Below are 17,841 nucleotides of genomic sequence, written 5' to 3' on the forward strand. Positions count from 1 at the left end.
AAAAAAAAAAAAGCAAAGAAAATTTTCAATCATGTGATGAAATGACTTGTATTTAGTAAAATTGTCATAAATGTGCTATCGAGCTCCGTATAGCAGTATGGTTACCCAACCAATTCTGTAGTCCAGAATAACTGGGAGGATGTCAGTTGTGTCTCTTCCCAATCTTCCGTTTTTTTCAGAAGCAGAAGAGGAGGGATTGTAGGGTAATCTTCTATCTTCTGAGGGATGGGAAGCTTTGGGAGAGCTCTCAGCAGCTCCTGCTTTTGCTAAACAGAAGTAGGTATGCTTGTATTTAGCAAGAGCAAAGGCCTCCAAGGCATTCCTAAGGCAAGCTCAGGATGCTTTTGGAGAAGGAACTGTGCAGAGAAAATGATAGGTCCATTTTTAGTTGTTTTAGAAAACTGTCATGTCTAGCAGCTTTCATTAAAGATGTGGGTATATTTAAATACCCTGAAGAGTATTTACACATTCTAGAAATGCCAAAGAAGGTGAGTATGTTGGCATAGAAATTCTTTGAGTTTTTTCCTTTGTTTCTTTTTCATAGAATTGGCAGTATGTGCCTTTTCTCTATATGCTAGCACATTCTGCCTCCCTTGGCCGCTGGGTTAATGTTTTTTCTTTCTCTTCTTCCTTCCTGTTCTGCTCCTGCAGCAGTAATCTATCTTGGGCTGCTGACACAATGTTATTTTGATGAATTACTCACTAATGTCTCTTTATTTTCTCCACTCTCTTAAATCCATTAACATTTTCATTTTAACCTTATTTGTGAGTCTGAGGCTTGAAACTCTTTTGTTTCAAGTTTCCTTTGGACAAAATCAGTCTCCAAGTCCCCATTCCAGCTTCTCAAAAAGATACATTTGTATAAAATGTTATTTGGATGCTTTTGGACATTTTTAATAAAGGCTGACTTTATTTTGGCTCTGATTTCGCCAGCCACTTAGTGCTTTGTTATGATGTAATCGTTATTTTACTATGTGATTATGATTTGTAGAATTTTGCCTGGTAAAAGAGATTATCTCAGGGCATATTTCCCAAACAGCCTCCATTCCCAGCCTCTGTCATATCAGATACTTTCCTATTCCTCTGAAGTTCTTCCTCTCTTTGGGACACCTATCAATGGTCATTTGACTAAGAAATATTTAATTTCCACATCAGTTTTGAATTAGAAGTTTTCTTTTAGAAAGCAACTATGAGGACATTTAAGTACAGGGCTAAATGGTAGCGCTCTGATAAACCTACCTCCTTATTTTGTTCTGAGGTTTATAGTAATGCTTAGTGAGAAGAGTGGTCATTTGGACTTTGCTCTTGTGTGGAAGTAAAATTGATAGAATAAAGACATCCAGACACTGAAGTCTGAAATGTTAAGAGGGAAAAATATATATATTTCTAGAAAACTCCTTAATTTTGTCCTCAAGGTACAAAATGGATCTGGCAGCTCTAGCCATGGAATCTGACCTCCCGGCATAATGAAGCCAAAGAGTTCAAAGGGCCTCTTCCGTAATGCTACCCAGTGAATTCTGCTTACATCTCTTTGACCTCCTCTATCCATAGGGAAACTTTGGAAAATATAGGTTCTACTACCAAGGAATAAAGGGGAGGATGGATATTGAGTAAATAACCTGGAGTCTCAGTCTCACCTAGCCATCTCATTAATCTTAAGTTTTGGTGAAAATTTCAGTCCTTATGTAGATGACAGAAATTGTCCCCCTTTGCTCACAGTTGAGAGGCAGCATGTGTCCCAGTTAAGAGTACGCACTGTTAAGTCTTGTCTGTGTTTCATTACCACTCCTGCCTCTTACTGATGTCTGGCATCAACCCCTCTGTCCCTTCATTTGCTTTTCTGTAAAAATGGAAGTAATGATCCTATTTACTTCATAGTGTATTGTGAGGACTAAGTTTGTGTATTGGATGCTTAGAACAGCACCTGATGAATATTAAGTGCAGTGTACATGTTTGCCATTATCATCGCCACTATTATTTAAGTGGGGTCCCCTATATGCTAAGTTGTATACTAAGTGTGTTACATGCTTTGTCCCATGTTACACTCCAAATAATTTTGGCCAGTAGGTCCCCATTTGTTGGCTGTGGAAACAGACTTCAGGGACACACCTAAGGCCACAGTTATTTTGTAGAAGAGTTACCAGTCCCAGTGAAACCTTTTTTTTTTTTTTTTGAGACAGAGTCTTGCTCTGTCGCCAGGTGCCAGGCTGGAGTGCAGTGGCGCGATCTCAGCTCACTGCAACCTCCGCCTCCCCGGTTCAGGCAGTTCTCCTGCCTCAGCCTCCCCAGTAGCTAGGACTACAGGTGCGCGCCACTATGTCCAGCTAATGTTTGTTATTTTTAGTAGAGACAGGGTTTCACCATGTTGGCCAGGATGGTCTCGAACTCTTGACCTCCCTCATGATCCACCCACCTCGGCCTCCCAAAGTGCTGGGATTACAGGTGTGAGCCACCACATCCAGCGAGACCTGTTATATTTTGTTAAGTTTTGTCCATCTAGACCTGCTGTGTCCAATATGGTAGCCACTAGCTACATGTGGCTACATTAACATGTCAACATAAACTGAGATGTGCTTAGGTATAAAATACACCCCAGGATTTGAAGACTTAATATGAAAAAAAAGTGAACGTTTAAAAAATGTCATTAGTAGGTCAGGTGTGGTGGCTCATGCCTGTAACCCCAGCACTTTGGGAGCTGAGGAGGCAGACTGCTTGAGCCTAGGAGTTTGAAATTAGGCTGGGCAACATGTTGAAACCCTCACCCCAACTGTCTCTACAAAAAATAAAAAAATTAGCTGAGCAGAGTGGTGTATGCCTATGGTCCCAGCTACTCAGGAGGCTGAGGTGGGAGGATCACCTGAGCCTGGGAGGTCGAGGCTTCAGTGAGCCATGATTGCACCACTGCACTTTAGCCTGGGTGACAGAGCAAGACCATGTCTCAAAAATAAAAAAAAAAGGATCATTAGTAATGTTATATTGTTACACGTAGAAATAACAATGTTTTAGATAGATTGGGCTAAATACAATATATTAAAATTAATTTAAGCTTTTATTTTAGTTTTTTTTAAATGTGACTTTAGAAATTCTTAAATTATATATGTGGCTCATGTTCTGTGTCTACTGGGCAGAGGTATTCTAGACCAAGCTGCCCCTCTGTTCATTTATTTTTATATGTATATTTTCTAAGAAGTGTTCATAATCACTGTAAAGACAAATATAAAGTGATCTCCAGAAAGTGATGTAGTCCCCACTGCCTCGGTGTACATTTCATGTATCCTGAGTCACCCAGGGTTCAGATGCAGAATGTTTTAAGCCTCAGCCAAACAGCCCAGGGAAAGGGACGTGTCCTCAGATACTGTAAGAGGATAATTACAAGGGAGGAGGCCAGGCAGACTGGAGAAAGCTTAATTGCACTGTTTAAATAATTGTTTACCAAGCCTTGTGTGGGGGTAGGGCCTGCTGTTTCCACTGAGACCTTCGCCTACCTCCCATTTTTCCACTTTCCCTGCATACTGCCCCACCCCCTGGCCTTCAAACCTCTCTGCCTCTCCCCTCTTGGCGGCTGTGTCCTCCCTGGGGATAAATCATGACAGCCGCCACCAGCTCTGCTTCAGAGATCTGAGCGAGCCGCGGGGCGTCACCCTCCTGTGGCCACTGCCACCACTGTTCCTTTGTCCACTGCTTGGTGACCTCGGCTTTGTGTCAGGGCTTCATACCCCAACAATGGTACAGGGTTGAAATGGGCTTCTCTCCTCCCTTGTCCTGCTGAGGAGTTTTATTTTGTTTTATTATTACTTTTTAAACATCATGGCCTTCTTGCTCCAGGCTGGAGAACCTGAAATCATTAGTAACAAACAAGTAATAAAGTTTAGGGCTCTCTGTAGTGTGTTCGTTTTGCTTTAGTCTCATCCTGACACCTTTCCTAGAGTGTGTTTATAGGAATCATGTAATTTGCTTTTTTTCCCCCTCTCCAGGGTAATTAAAATTGGGAGCAATAAAGCATTATCGTTTACCAGACTTGTAACTTCTCTAGGCCTTGTTGATGGGGATTCACTATGCAAATCCTGTAACTCATTTTGGGCCTGTCTATAACCACTCTTCCCATTTCCACTTCTGGTTTTTTCAAGTAAACTAATTGAGCAGTTTGAAGCTTGCTTGTCATTGGAGTTACCCTGTTAGCCTGGAGCCAGTCACTGGCCAGTTTAATTCAAGCAAGCTGTAAAGGAAGACCCAGCCTAAAATCAATAAGTGTGAGATTAAAATCCCTACCATTTCCATTATTCATATGGATGACGAATCTACAGCATTTCAAACCCACACATGGAAAAGAATTAACGTATGTTGTGTTTAAAAGGACAGCCAGTCCTGTAACAACTCACAGTGCCAAGTCTCCCTCACTATTGCCCTTATTAAATACAGCACTGCAAGTATGGATTTTGTGTTCCCAAAGAAATGGAGGTCCCTGTGACTGATGGATCCTGGGGAAGCTGGAGTCCCTTTGGAACTTGCTCCAGAACATGTGGAGGGGGCATCAAAACAGCCATTCGAGAGTGCAACAGACCAGAGTAAGTCCTAGAACATATAACTGTTATTATTGGCATGGCAAGAACAAGAAATTCCTAAAGGGAGTAATTTTGGTAGATGAAGAGCATGTTCCAAGTGAGAGAGCTAGAAAGAACGTAAACTTCAAGGGTTACTTAGACCCATGGTACCCAAACTCTATTCCCAGGCACTTCCGCTTATAATATTGTTTTTCTCTCCAGATCTTTTGTTATTCAAAGTTCTATCTTCCAAACAGTTGATGGTTTTTTGGTTGGTCTGTTTCCCACTGTTGACAATCAATCAGGCAGGTCTCACTCTCCCCGCTACGCTCAGAGCTTGAGATAGCACATTCATAGAGTGACTAGTTAGATTCTCACATGGAAACAAAGAAATTGGACATTTTCATCCACTTTGTAGACTAATATCTTCCTTTTAGTTAGCCACTGAAGGGCTCACAGACCTCATAGGACCTGGGACCCAAATCAGGAATTACTTTTTCTTTTTTTTTCCACCAATAATGTATTCTGTGATAAGGAATTACTTTTTTTTTTTTTTGAGACGGAGTTTTGCTCTTGTTACCCAGGCTGGAGTGCAATGGCGCAATCTCGGCTCACCGCAACCTCCGCCTCCCGGGTTCAGGCAATTCTCCTGCCTCAGCCTCCTGAGTAGCTGGGATTACAGGCACGGGCCACCATGCCCAGCTAATTTTTTGTATTTTTAGTAGAGACGGGGTTTCACCGTGTTGACCAGGATGGTCTCGATCTCCCGACCTCGTGATCCACCCGCCTCGGCCCCCCAAAGTGCTGGGATTATAGGCGTGGCCACCGCGCCCGGCCGGAATTACTTTTTCAATCAATCTAGTTGTATTACCGGTAAGACACCTGAGGTCCCCATCCTACAATCTGACATTTTACACATTGAGAGTCTCTTGCCTTTCAGAATAATTCTCATTGTGTGACCATGGCAACTTATACCAGCCTAACACTGTTAGGACTGACATGTTTAAAGTCCATGGACATTTTTCCCAGCATTTGTCATAGCAGGCATGGGTGGGGTGGGGTGGGGTGGAGGATGGGGAAAGCTGTTTATAGATAGGGGAGAGAGATAGCATGGGGAGAAATGCCAGATAGAGGTGAAGGGAAGGAAGGCAGCAAATCACAATGCCGTGTGTGTAACTGTGCAACAATCTTGCATGTTCTTCACATTTACCCCAAAACCTAAAATGCAATAAAATAAATAAATAAATAAATAAATAAATATCATCTTTATGAAAAATTACATTTAACTTTACATAGACCTAAGACATATATAGTTGAAAAGAAATAGAAAATAATAGGTAAGTAAAAGTAAGTAGTAGTTTGTATGGCACTTTCTCAGACTTGTCATGAAATCTATTTAGGCTGGGGAACCAAGAAATGTATATGGACAGTTTTTTGATGTAAAAACCAACAACAGTTTTTAAGGCCCTAGCTGCTTTGGGATTTTGTAAAATGACTTCCCCTAGCAGTCTCATTTATTTTTAACAGCTTAGATTACGGATAGCAGACTCTATTGTACTGAGAAGCAAACAGGTGAAGTAAAGGAGCTAAGTAGGCTAGGGTAATACAATAGTTGTATTGTAGAGACAAGTGCGGGGCACTACTCAGGTCTGGCTGATTGTTTGGAGGTAAGAAAAGAGTCTAATGTTGGCAAAGCTTCCAAATCTTTTCTATGAAAAATCTGAATTGTGTGAATCAAAATGGACGTAGCTGTAGGCGACTGATTTGCAAGCCCTGGTCTAATTAAGTACTCTGTACTACAAATCACAAATGATGATTAATTTAGTTTAACTCATTTTTGTTCATAACTCAACCTTATTTCATGTTCATGTAGTGGTCACTAAGGAAGATAACTAAAGGCTGTGAGATATAGATTCTGGTCCATAAAACCCATGCTGTAGCTGTGGATAAAAATGAATAAGCTTTACATTTTCTACATAGCCTATATTTTGAATTCATTTTTAAAATATTAAATCATACTTTAAAAATTCAGACACAAACCTATAAGGTATTTTGGAAGTTGTCACACTATTCCTGCTTCCTACCTACTCCCCGTGAGAAATAATCACTGAAAAATAATTTGATGTATGTCATTTCAGACTTTTAGAAAAGATTGTGGATGTAAATACATATTATATGAAATAAGTATCATATAATATAAAAGAAGGCTCATACTGCTTTTTAAACTTAGCTGTATATCCTTGCTGCTTGTATTGTTGAAGCTTTAAAATAAAACTTTGTATCATAACAACTAATTAATTCTTTACAAATTAAAAATGACTTGGTGGCTACATTGAGCAAAGTTATTAGTTTTTAATAAATGCTATCATGAGGGTATGGATCTGCAAACAGTTACCACTTTATAAGCATTTTAAACATTTTTGATTCAAGAATATTCCATTCAAAAGAAGCATTTGGCCTTTTTAAAAATTATTACTTTTTTAAGTCTTAGAGCAATTCTAGAAGTAATGTGAAAAGTGGTGATAAATCACTCCATAATTGGAATGGGCTACACAAAGAAAATCGCCCAGTGTAAAGATCTCAGCAGAAAAGGATCTTGAGCTTCAAAGTGCAACAAAGATCCTCACATTCAGAAGTTAAGAACCGATCATTAAAGACCTCAATTAGAGGTCCTTGTCCCTGCTGTTTGCTATGGGAGGTTTTTTTTTTTGTTTTTTTTTTTTTTAAAGAAAAACAATCCACCTAGTTGAGTGTTAGCACTGACATCATTTCATTAAAACTCCTCCACGTTATTTGCACTTTAGGATGTCCCTGTTAATTGAGGAAGGAGACTGCCTCTGAATACAGAGGTTACAATGGCTCTTGGGGAGTCAATTTGAAAAGAGAAAGGAGCATAGAAAAGGGAAAATCAGATCCAAATCTCAGTTTAAAAGCTTGTGCAGAGAAATTCACAGAGCAGATGGTTCATTATGTAGAACGTAGAAGTGGTGGCTGTCTCGTTTCTCAAGGAGTTTGAGGGTAACAGTTGCCCCCCCCACCAGGAATATGCCTTTTGTCAGTTCGACGAGCCCTTACAATATAATGGAGAGCTGTTTTTAGAATCCAAGGTACAAGGTATGTCTCTATGAAGGACACTAGATTTTTTTTTTCTTTTTCACAATATTCATCTGATTCAAGAATGTATTTATTTAGCGTCCAGAGACTTTATAGTATATTCTTAGGAGTTATTTTTCCCCCAAAAGCATAAAACTCAAAAAAGAGAAGTAGCCTTGTTACGTAAACGAGATTATGCTCTAGTCCATGTGCATGCTGTAGAGACCATATGCTTTCTAATTTTGGTCACGAGATTTTTTTGGTCTCAACTGGTATATATGGTGCTACAGGTGGGGCCCTCATATTTTGCCTTGAAGTGCTTTAATCTCAATTTTTATCCGAGCCCTACAGATAAAATGATCATAGTTCTGGTTTGCAAGGACAGTCCCACTTTCTATCTGTTGCCCTGAAGAAGTTATTAATAGCTTCCATTTTCACTCTCAGAATGTTCTTGATTGGGCAATTAATTATATGGTCACTTGGCCTATAAGAAATGTGTAATAGTGTAAAATTTAAAATCAGAACCACCAAAGCATAAGAGTACCAGCCTGAGTTTTGGAACTAGAAGGTATATTTTCAGGACTTTGGGCCCTATAGTTGTTTTGTGCCCAAAATTTGGCTCTGGGCTTCTTGGTGGCTAAAACAAAATGGTACGTAGAATTGTTACAGTCCATCAAAAACAAAATCATATCAGTTCCTTAGGAAAGGCACAGCATTTTCTTTTACTAATGCTTGTATTGCTTTTACATTAGGAGACAGATTAAAATTTTAAAATAATAAACTCATAGATTTGAGAAAAGAAAAAGACTGTGAACTACTTAGATATTTCCCCATTAGGCTCTCTCCATAGCAACCTCTTATGAAACGTTACTTTAAAAACATATTCAAAACGTATGTCTATTTCTTGCAAAAAAAATAAAGAATTTCTCATTTAGCTGTAAGGAATTGCACCAAGGCTTTTTTTGAGGTACTCAGTTTAGATGAATTTGTTTCGAAATGTTGAGAATTGGTTACTGTGGAAGAGCCATTAACTAATGAATAAATAAAAGAATCCAGTTTCATAGACTGCCCCATTTGGAAGGATCATTAAAGATGGACTAGCCCAGCTCCCGCCCCATCTCATCTAATCCTTGAATAGCCTTTCTGCATTCTCCATAATTGGCTATTGGGCCCCTTCTTAAAAGCCTCTAAGCACAGGAATCACACTACCTTCTGGGGCTGTCTGTTGTATCTTTAGAAATGTCTTGTGCCAGCCCTAAACCCGCCTACCCTAAATCACTGTACATAAGTGTAGAAGTTAAGATTTCTGTTCAAACCCATTTGTAGACCAAAGTGTAGCTTTCCTTGAGGATAGACTGTACCTGTGATAAACTCTGCAAAAATGTCTTTGTAACTTTGGCCATGCATCATCTTGAATTTCCTTTCCATGTATTAACAGGCATGGCTGTGCAATATGCGCTTGAAAGAGAGATCCAATTTGGCTATGCAAAATAGTAATTAATCTGGCAATTTCCTTAACCCCTTCCAATATTTTAAAAGGATCTTAATAGTTGGGAAATGTGGTTACTATTTTTTTTAAAGCTGCATTTCCTATTATTTTCAATATTTGCCTACCTAGGAAAAAATACTCTTATTCAGCTAAATAATTAAATTATAAAATGATTTTTTTTCATGCTAAAAGATGAGTTTGATTGGCTAAAACTTTCTCTATTACATAGTCCATGTAAATCAGGCAGCAATCACATTGTCTAGGATAGAGGAAACACTATATAGTTGAGAAGGGCAATTTACATTTGTTAAAGTCATATTAATAATTAAGGAAGAAATTGTAACCTGCCTTTACATAAAAGCAAATCAAGTTCCAGACCAAATTTTGATATGGAAAGAGGCCTGTCTCAAGGGAGACAGCCTGGAAGAGAGGCCAGGTCTTGATCTTCTAATCAGAGAGAGCTGTGTTGGCCTCCCCTCTCAGCAAAGTCAGTGACAGAATTTGGAATGTAGCACAGTGACACAGAAATAGTCCAGGGATCAGCAAACTTTTGCCATCAGGGCCAGATAGTAAATAGGCTTTGCGATTTATGTGGTCTCCATCACGATTACTTAACATTACTTATACAGGGAGAAACATGCATAGACAATGTGGGTATGGCTATTTTCTGATAAAACTTTATTTACGGACACTGAAATTTGAATTTCCCATAGTTCACATGTATCCCAAAATCTTCTTCTGTTTTTTTTTTCTTTTTAATTCAATTACTTTAAAATGTAAAACTTATTCTTAGCTCACAAGCATGCAAAAATAACTGGCAGGCTGGATTTGGCCCACAGGATGGTAGCTTGCCAAATCTTGTAACAGCTAAACTTTTATTAAGTACTTACTGTGAGCCACACTTTGTTCAAGTGCTTTGAATGTATTAACCTAGTTAAGCCTCATGATAGCTCTATGAATTAGATATTAGTATCATCTCCCTTTTACAGATAAGCAAACAGAGGCTTGGCAAGATTAAGCAACTCATCTAAGATTACATCATTAAGAGACATGGCTGAGATTCAAACCCTTTGTTTCCAGAGTCCATGTTTCTAACCATCAGCAATATTGCCTCTCACATATAGCATTTTTTGTGTGTTTATAAAAAATGTTTTTTATAAAAATAAATCCCACAATATTATTTGTCATGTTATAGTGGTCAAAGCAAGCAAAGGTAGAAGCTGTTACCATCTGAAGGGAAGCCACCTATAAGTAATAACTATTTGCAGTCCAAAGAACTACATTTGATAAATTTCAAGAATCAGCTAAGACTTGTTATATAAGAAAACCAAAAAAAAAATCAATTTTAAAAAGTTTGTGTTCAAAGGGAAAGAAATATGAGTTACTTTCAGGCAATAAATAAATGATTGATCCATCATAGTCAGCTGGGACATCTAAAAAGATTCCATAAAGATAATTTCAACTGGAGGAAAAAATTGAAGGGGGTCTTCCTTGTAGCACATTTACAACAAATTTCACCTGAGCAGGTAGACAGTCCTGATCTATTATTCATGGGTAATCTGTGATATTTTATGCATGAGACTGGGGTGCCTTGATGCTGAGAAAAGGGCTTGGATCCAGGAAACCCAGTCTGCATCTCTAAATGGCACCTAAAAAGAAAAGAAAGACTGAACCACAGCACATGGATAATGTAGCAGATGCTCACAGAGCAAGAGCCTGGGAGACTAGGATTCCAGTCCTGACTCTGCTCTTTTATTAGCTGTGTGACCTTTGGGCAAAGTACTTCTCTAAACGTTCTGTCACTTGATATAAAATCACCTCATCTTCCCTAGCCTTGGACAAGATGTGAAGGAGCTTTGCCAGGTTGAATGGATATATACAAGTGCAGATATACAGTATATGGAGTTAATTGTGCTTAATGCAGAAACAGACAGATGTAGACATGATTGTGTTATGTGCCATTTTGCATCTCTAGATACAGCCTTCCTTATGATAAATAATGGTGAATGTTGATCAGACTTCTGGCTAAGTTCCTCAGAGTCACAACAAGCCTTTTAGGGACACAGCATCATCTCTGTTTTACATGTGAAGATAGAGCCCAGGGAGGCAAGACAGTTTACACAAAGTCACCCCTAGCTTGTAACTGCAAAGCTCGCGCTCTTTATGTTACAAATCTTTGATCAGACGAATACATTTATAACAGTATCAGGACAAGCTTCTCTAGGTGGGCCTTTATGGGACTTGGCACCCTGCAGGAGCACTGAGTCCTGACTCAGTACTCTGAGTGGGTGCTCAGGCCAACTGCAGAACCGGATCCGATTAGATTGGGCAATGCTGACATGTAGTATCATAGTACCTAATATTTTCTGGCATCTACCATGTGCACTCATTTTAGAGAAGGGGAAAATTGAAGCTCCAGAAGATCGAGAACTTAGTCTAGGGCCATACAGTGAGGACAGGGCCAGATTGGAACCACAATTCAACTCCGGAGCTCCTCTGCCTCTCATTCTATATTTCATGAGCGGGGATATATTTCTCATTGCCCAAAACTCCTGTTTGACACAGACCAACCAAAAACCCATACACTCTGGATTACTCTGAAAGATTCATTCTAAAGAAAAAAAGGTGAAGAATATCCTCTCAGTTTCGGGGGTGTTCTAGGGCAGTTGTGAAATCCAAGCTGTTTCAGTCCTGGGTTGGTAAGCCCCAACTTCCTATGATTCTGTGATCTTCCCATTTCCATGAAGAATTTGGCATGCTGCTGACTGCTGGTAGATGTGTTGTATAATTTGCTCTCTGGATCACATCTGGAATATACATGTACGGGGTTGCATGCCGAGATTAAATTTGCATTGCAATGCTTTGCAAGGCATATGCCACACGCTTGTCCACAAAAACTAATGAAACCAGTATGCTCTTTCCTGCTTCTCTCTAAGTTAAAGTATGAACACATTCTTTTTATTTCATTTTATTTGACAAAGCAAACAAAAACAATGGTTGTCAGGAGAGGGTGTACAGAGACAGAATGAATGGAGGTGTGAGGGAACAAGTTTATGATGGTCTCCTGTGAATATATCAAGGTACAAAAGGAAGATAGGGAATATTCCAAACTATCATAGGTACTTTTCACCTTCTGTGTTTTTAGCATTGAAGCACTGCGAATGTTGAGAAGAAAATGAACAAAAAGTGGCCTTATAGATTCAGATTCAGGCTTTGTATCTCAGACTTTAAGCTGTATATTCTAACATTTATCCTTACAACAGCCTACAAGATAGCTACATCCCATTTTGCAAATATAAAGGAGGCTTGTGGAGGTCGAGTGACTTACCCAAGGTTATATACATCATGGCATTGAAGACAGGATGCAAAACCAGGATTCAAAGCTCTTGCCCATTCCTTTGTCATTTGCCACCACAGATTTACTTCTCTAGAAGACAGGGAGTCACAAATGAGGGATTGATGTTTGGAGGAATACATGATAATACAGGGTGTGTGCTCTTCCATCTTCTTCAGGCCAAAAAATGGTGGAAAATACTGTGTAGGACGTAGAATGAAATTTAAGTCCTGCAACACGGAGCCATGTCTCAAGCAGAAGCGAGACTTCCGAGATGAACAGTGTGCTCACTTTGACGGGAAGCATTTTAACATCAATGGCCTGCTTCCCAATGTGCGCTGGGTCCCTAAGTACAGTGGAAGTAAGTATGTCTGGTGTATGTGTTTGCTGTTGGCAGACCAGCACCGAGGCCAGGCACAAAAGTCAAGTTGTTTGTTTCTCTCTGTAGTTCTGATGAAGGACCGGTGCAAGTTGTTCTGCAGAGTGGCAGGGAACACAGCCTACTATCAGCTCCGAGACAGAGTGATAGATGGAACTCCTTGTGGCCAGGACACAAATGATATCTGTGTCCAGGGCCTTTGCCGGGTAAGTCCCAGATGGTGTTTTCTTCACTGTGTTTTCCCACTGCTAAGCTGTGGTTTGTGGCTTCCTAGATTGAATACCAACTGCTAATATCTGTGCACTATTGCCAGGGCAGTGGTTCTCAAAGTGTGGCCCCAGGATCAGCAACAGCATCAATATCACTTTTTTCTGATGCATGTTGTGCCAAAATTTGGGAAACATTGCCCTGGATTTTCTTTGACATTTTCAGTCTCTGTGGGGGTCTTGCATAAAACTCCTTCTTAAGAATTTATTATAACAATTTATACACGTACTCCTTTGCTATAACCTCAATGCTTAAGCAAATGCTTCCTGACAGCAAATTTTCTAGATTGAATAGCTGAGTTCCAGAAATATGTTAGGAAGAAGAACTGGCCTCGCTCAAGTTCCTTTTTGCATTTTTAATCATGATCATTTCTACCTGAGACATGCCTATTAATTAATTATTCTTGAAAGGGAAATTGAGAAACTTCTGGCAAACAGCAAAGCATCAGAGCAGTGATTTCTCGGGGCCAGATACCATTTCACTGTTCTTGTTAGTCAAAAATTATTCCTAACCCAGTGAGGCTCTGAGATAATGCCTTCTTTTTTTTTTTTTTTTTTTTTCCTCTAACCTGTGGTCCAAAGGCAAATTGGAGTTCCTGGTTGGAAGGATTTGATTGAAAAAGCTCCCAACGGCATCACCCACTTCCTGACTAACAGCTTATACTGCAGATTTCCTTGTCTGTCCATTTCACAGCAACATGTTGAGTTTTTCCTCAAAGATTAGTTCACACAAATGAACAAAATGGGCAAGAGTGTGGACTCTGATCTCCTGATGTTCTCATCATCATCAATGTGTATTTCAAGAGTTCAGTGTACACGACTGCATTGTGTTAATATGGGGAAAATTCAGGAGGCCACTTGATGGAGCTTCAGGCCTCACACTGGAGGCCCATGTCATACTTTGGCTGGCATTTGTAGCCAGTATTTAAACACATGAAATTTTGCATAAAATTAAATTTCCCAGCTTCTCTTGGAAAATTGGGAAAAAATATCAACACAGGGCTCCCATTTTCCCGTGGCAGCAATAGTCTAGAGTGGACAGCAGCAGCTTCCTTAAGATGGGGGATGAGCTCTTTAATTAGATACAGTCCTCACCTATGCCCTTTTTATTTAATTCCTAAGCAATTTTTTTTTAAACTACTGTGCTTACTTACAGACTAATGCTTTTCACACATTTATCTGTAGATGAAGCACCTGTGGAATCCTATTAAAATGTCAACTCTGATCCAGTAGATCTGGGTGGGTCCTGAAATTCTGCATTCCTGATCACATCAAAGATACCCGTTGCTACTGGTCCAAGGACCATATTTTAAATAGCAAGGCAGTAATCAATTTCAGTTCTCAACCTTTGCAAGTTTAAAGGGACTTGACTTTCTTGTCATTTTCAGTGCACACGATTAAAAGAAACACATTATTTGCCATTTTATAATTTCTATAATACTTACATTTATTTCAAATCTTTTCTTTTTAAAAGCAAGCTGGATGCGATCATGTTTTAAACTCAAAAGCCCGGAGAGATAAATGTGGAGTTTGTGGTGGCGATAATTCTTCATGCAAGACAGTGGCAGGAACATTTAATACAGTACATTATGGTAAGAACCTGCTCCTAAGAACCATGAGAAGGAATATGGTCCAAGTTTGAAAATTGTTAACCACATGTAATACGTAAAAATATTAATGTCAAGCATAAAAATCAGTCTTATTATGGTGGATTATCCATCAACTAGAAGGTACCTAATATAATTATATGAGAATTATACTGTATTCTTTTTTTGTCCATTTTTTATTCCATACTTGGAAAAAGTGAACCATTCTGTGAAGTACTGAATTTCTGCTAAATTCTTTTCAGGTTACAATACTGTGGTCCGAATTCCAGCTGGTGCTACCAATATTGATGTGCGACAGCACAGTTTCTCAGGGGAAAAAGACGATGACAACTATTTAGGTGAGATGGGATACCCCACCGCTTGCAAGTTCTGGTTCTATGAAGCAGTGGTCAGATACTACTTCCTTCCTGCTCTGCATGTAGAGGGGGGGCTTTCAGATGGCATGGATTTTCATAAAATAAGTGAATCTCAAAATTCATCATTGTATTTCTCCCTCATACATGTGCCCTCAGAGTACTGATTGAAGTAATGTAGCTGTACTATTTGATATCAAGGTATTTACACTGGATCTTAAAAAATAGAAAGGCCCCAAGTCAAAATTTGAAAGTATTTATCCTCTAAGTTTAGCATAAAATCCTTGTTCTCATTGAGTCTTCTTAAAAAGCTGCCCTGTGGGGAACTGACTTGCAAATGTTTTATTAGAGTCATTACTTGACTTAATTTTTATGTTATCAGCTCTAACCAGTAGCAGACCACTGGTAGACTTATTCAGTATGTGCCTGCTCATTGCAAAAGGTTCTATGGTGACACGTATTTTTCTCAAATTATTACTAGAATGGCAATACTATGCAGATTTTTTTATCCTTCTCTCACTGAACCTAGGCGCATGATTAATTCGTATCTATTCCCTATATTTAAACCACAACATACTAATGACCCTGTGTTGATTTTCAACAGTTTTCTCAGCCTAGTCCCATCTTATTATTTATTTATTTCTTAATTTTAAGTTCTGGGGTACATGTGCAAGATGTGCAGTTGTGTTACATAGGTAAACATGTGCCATGGTGATTTGCTGTACCTATCAACCCATCATCTAGATATTAAGCCCACATGGATTAGCTATTTCTCTTAATGCTCTCCCTTCCCCGCACATCCTGCATCCCACAAGCCCCATTGTGTGTTGTTCTCTTCCCTGTATTTTTGAGCCAGGATCTCACTCCGTCACCCAGGCTGGAGTGCAGTGATGTGATGACAGCTCACTGCAGCTTCAACTTTCTAGGCTCAAGAGATCCTCCCACCTCAGCCTGAGTAGCTGGGACTATATGCACTCACCACTATGCACAGCTAGTTGTTTTTTATTTTTATTTCTTATTTATAGAGATGACATCTCACTATGTTACCCAGGCTGGGCTTGGACTCCTGGCCTAAAGCAATCTTCCTGCCTTGGCCTCCCAAAATGCTGAGATTACAGACATGAGTCACCATGACTGGACCAGTCTCACTTTAATTTATTTTTCTGTAAATTGCTATAAGTGATTGTGAAATTTGCCTAACTGCCATTTAAAAGAAAGAGGACTTGGAGAGGAGAGTCATAGCTGAAAGGGATTTAACTGGTCACCTTACACAAAACTCTTCCCAGCTGTGAAGAGCAGCATGCCTTACACTCAGATCTAGAATACATTAGAGCAGTCTTGCTGGGCAGTCAATCTTCAAAAGAAATGAATGTACTTTCTTTCTTGTAATATCCAGGCAGGAACTCTATTTATCTATCTGAATTCGACCTGTGTAGAGGCCCTTAATCTAAGCATATGGACATATTGAACCAGTAAATGAGTATTTGTTGAACTAAATTAAAGCCTTTATCTCTCTTTTGAAATGTCTCCATGAAGCTGCATAGATAGACAGTGAGCCTTTAGCTAAGCATGCTAATCAAGTATGATATTTACACCTGACTCCATTAAGGCATTTGCTGCTATCACCATTCATTCACTCACTTACTTATTTAATATGTGCCAGACACTGTTCTAGGCACAATGAACAAAACAGATCAAAAAAGCATTGTGTCTTCTTGGATATTACTTTTTAGTGGGACAATAAACAAAAGGCAATAAACAATAACCTGATAGATAAGCAAACTCCATACTGCTTTAGCTGATAAGTGCTGCCAGAAATCAGAGCAGCCTAAGGGCAACCGGGATACCAAGGGTGAGATGTGGACAGTTGAGCTGAAATGTTTGAATCACAGAGCAAGATAACAGGCTATTTAAGGGAAGAGCATTCCAGGCAAAGGGAAAAGCCATTGCAAAATCCTTGAAGTAGGGAAAAACAGAGGGAGGCGGTGCAGCTGTCGCCAAGTGAGCACAGAAGACACTCCTAGGTAAGGTTAAACAGGACTAGATTGTATAGGACCATATATCCATTATAAGAACTTTGGCTTGGACCCTGAGAGACATGGGAAGCCACTGGAGGTTTTGAGCTGAGGAATGACATCTTATTGCATTTATGTTTTCAAAGGAGCACTCTGGCTGGTACATTGAGAAGAGATGATAGAGGAAGTGTGTACAGGACAGAAGCAATGACATTGATTAGGAAATCATTGCAGTGATCCAAGAGAGAGATGCTGGTGGCTTGGCCCCAGTGGGAGCAGTGAAAGTGACAATATGTGGTTAGATTCTGGATATCTTTTGAAGTTGGAACCATTATGATTTGTTGATGGATTGAATGTAGCATGTGAGAGAAAGAAAGGAGTTAAAGGTACATAGGAATCTCAAAACTCCAAGGTCAAAACCTAAGCAGTGGGATGGATGGAGTTGTCATCAACTGAGATGACAAGACAAGTCATATAAGTATCCTTACGACCACTAATGTTTTAAAGTAAAGTAGGGTCCTTACATCTTCAGCTACTAATATGAAGCCCACACATGATACACACAAAGCAAATGGTTGCCGAATTGTTGAACAGCCATTGTCCCTGCTGTTTTTACTGAATACCTACTGTGCGCTTAATGGAGAATGGGGTTACCTTGGAAATGTACATTCATCTCTTCTTTCAATGGCCATAAAGCCCTACACTTGGAATTAATTACTCCATAACTACATCATCTTTTTGCTACCCTAAATATCCAAATGAGT

The 17,841-nt window shown here is 39.4% G+C and overlaps 1 protein-coding gene across 6 annotated transcripts in view; it reads left to right on the top strand.

Moving 5' to 3' along the window:
- Nucleotides 1-17,841, top strand: part of ADAMTS9 (ADAM metallopeptidase with thrombospondin type 1 motif 9) — a 166,856-nt gene that overhangs the window by 42,617 nt on the left and 106,398 nt on the right. For all 6 annotated transcript variants that reach the window (XM_017527342.2, XM_017527344.2, XM_037738025.1 and 3 more), the window contains 5 exons: nucleotides 4,420-4,565; nucleotides 12,637-12,818; nucleotides 12,906-13,042; nucleotides 14,577-14,694; nucleotides 14,952-15,047. In XM_017527342.2, coding sequence (XP_017382831.1) covers nucleotides 4,420-4,565; nucleotides 12,637-12,818; nucleotides 12,906-13,042; nucleotides 14,577-14,694; nucleotides 14,952-15,047 — 679 coding nt within the window. The remainder of the gene's footprint in view (nucleotides 1-4,419; nucleotides 4,566-12,636; nucleotides 12,819-12,905; nucleotides 13,043-14,576; nucleotides 14,695-14,951; nucleotides 15,048-17,841) is intronic.

This window comes from Cebus imitator, unplaced genomic scaffold (assembly GCF_001604975.1).
Source record: "Cebus imitator isolate Cc_AM_T3 unplaced genomic scaffold, Cebus_imitator-1.0 Scaffold48, whole genome shotgun sequence".
Classification (NCBI taxonomy): domain Eukaryota; kingdom Metazoa; phylum Chordata; class Mammalia; order Primates; family Cebidae; genus Cebus; species Cebus imitator.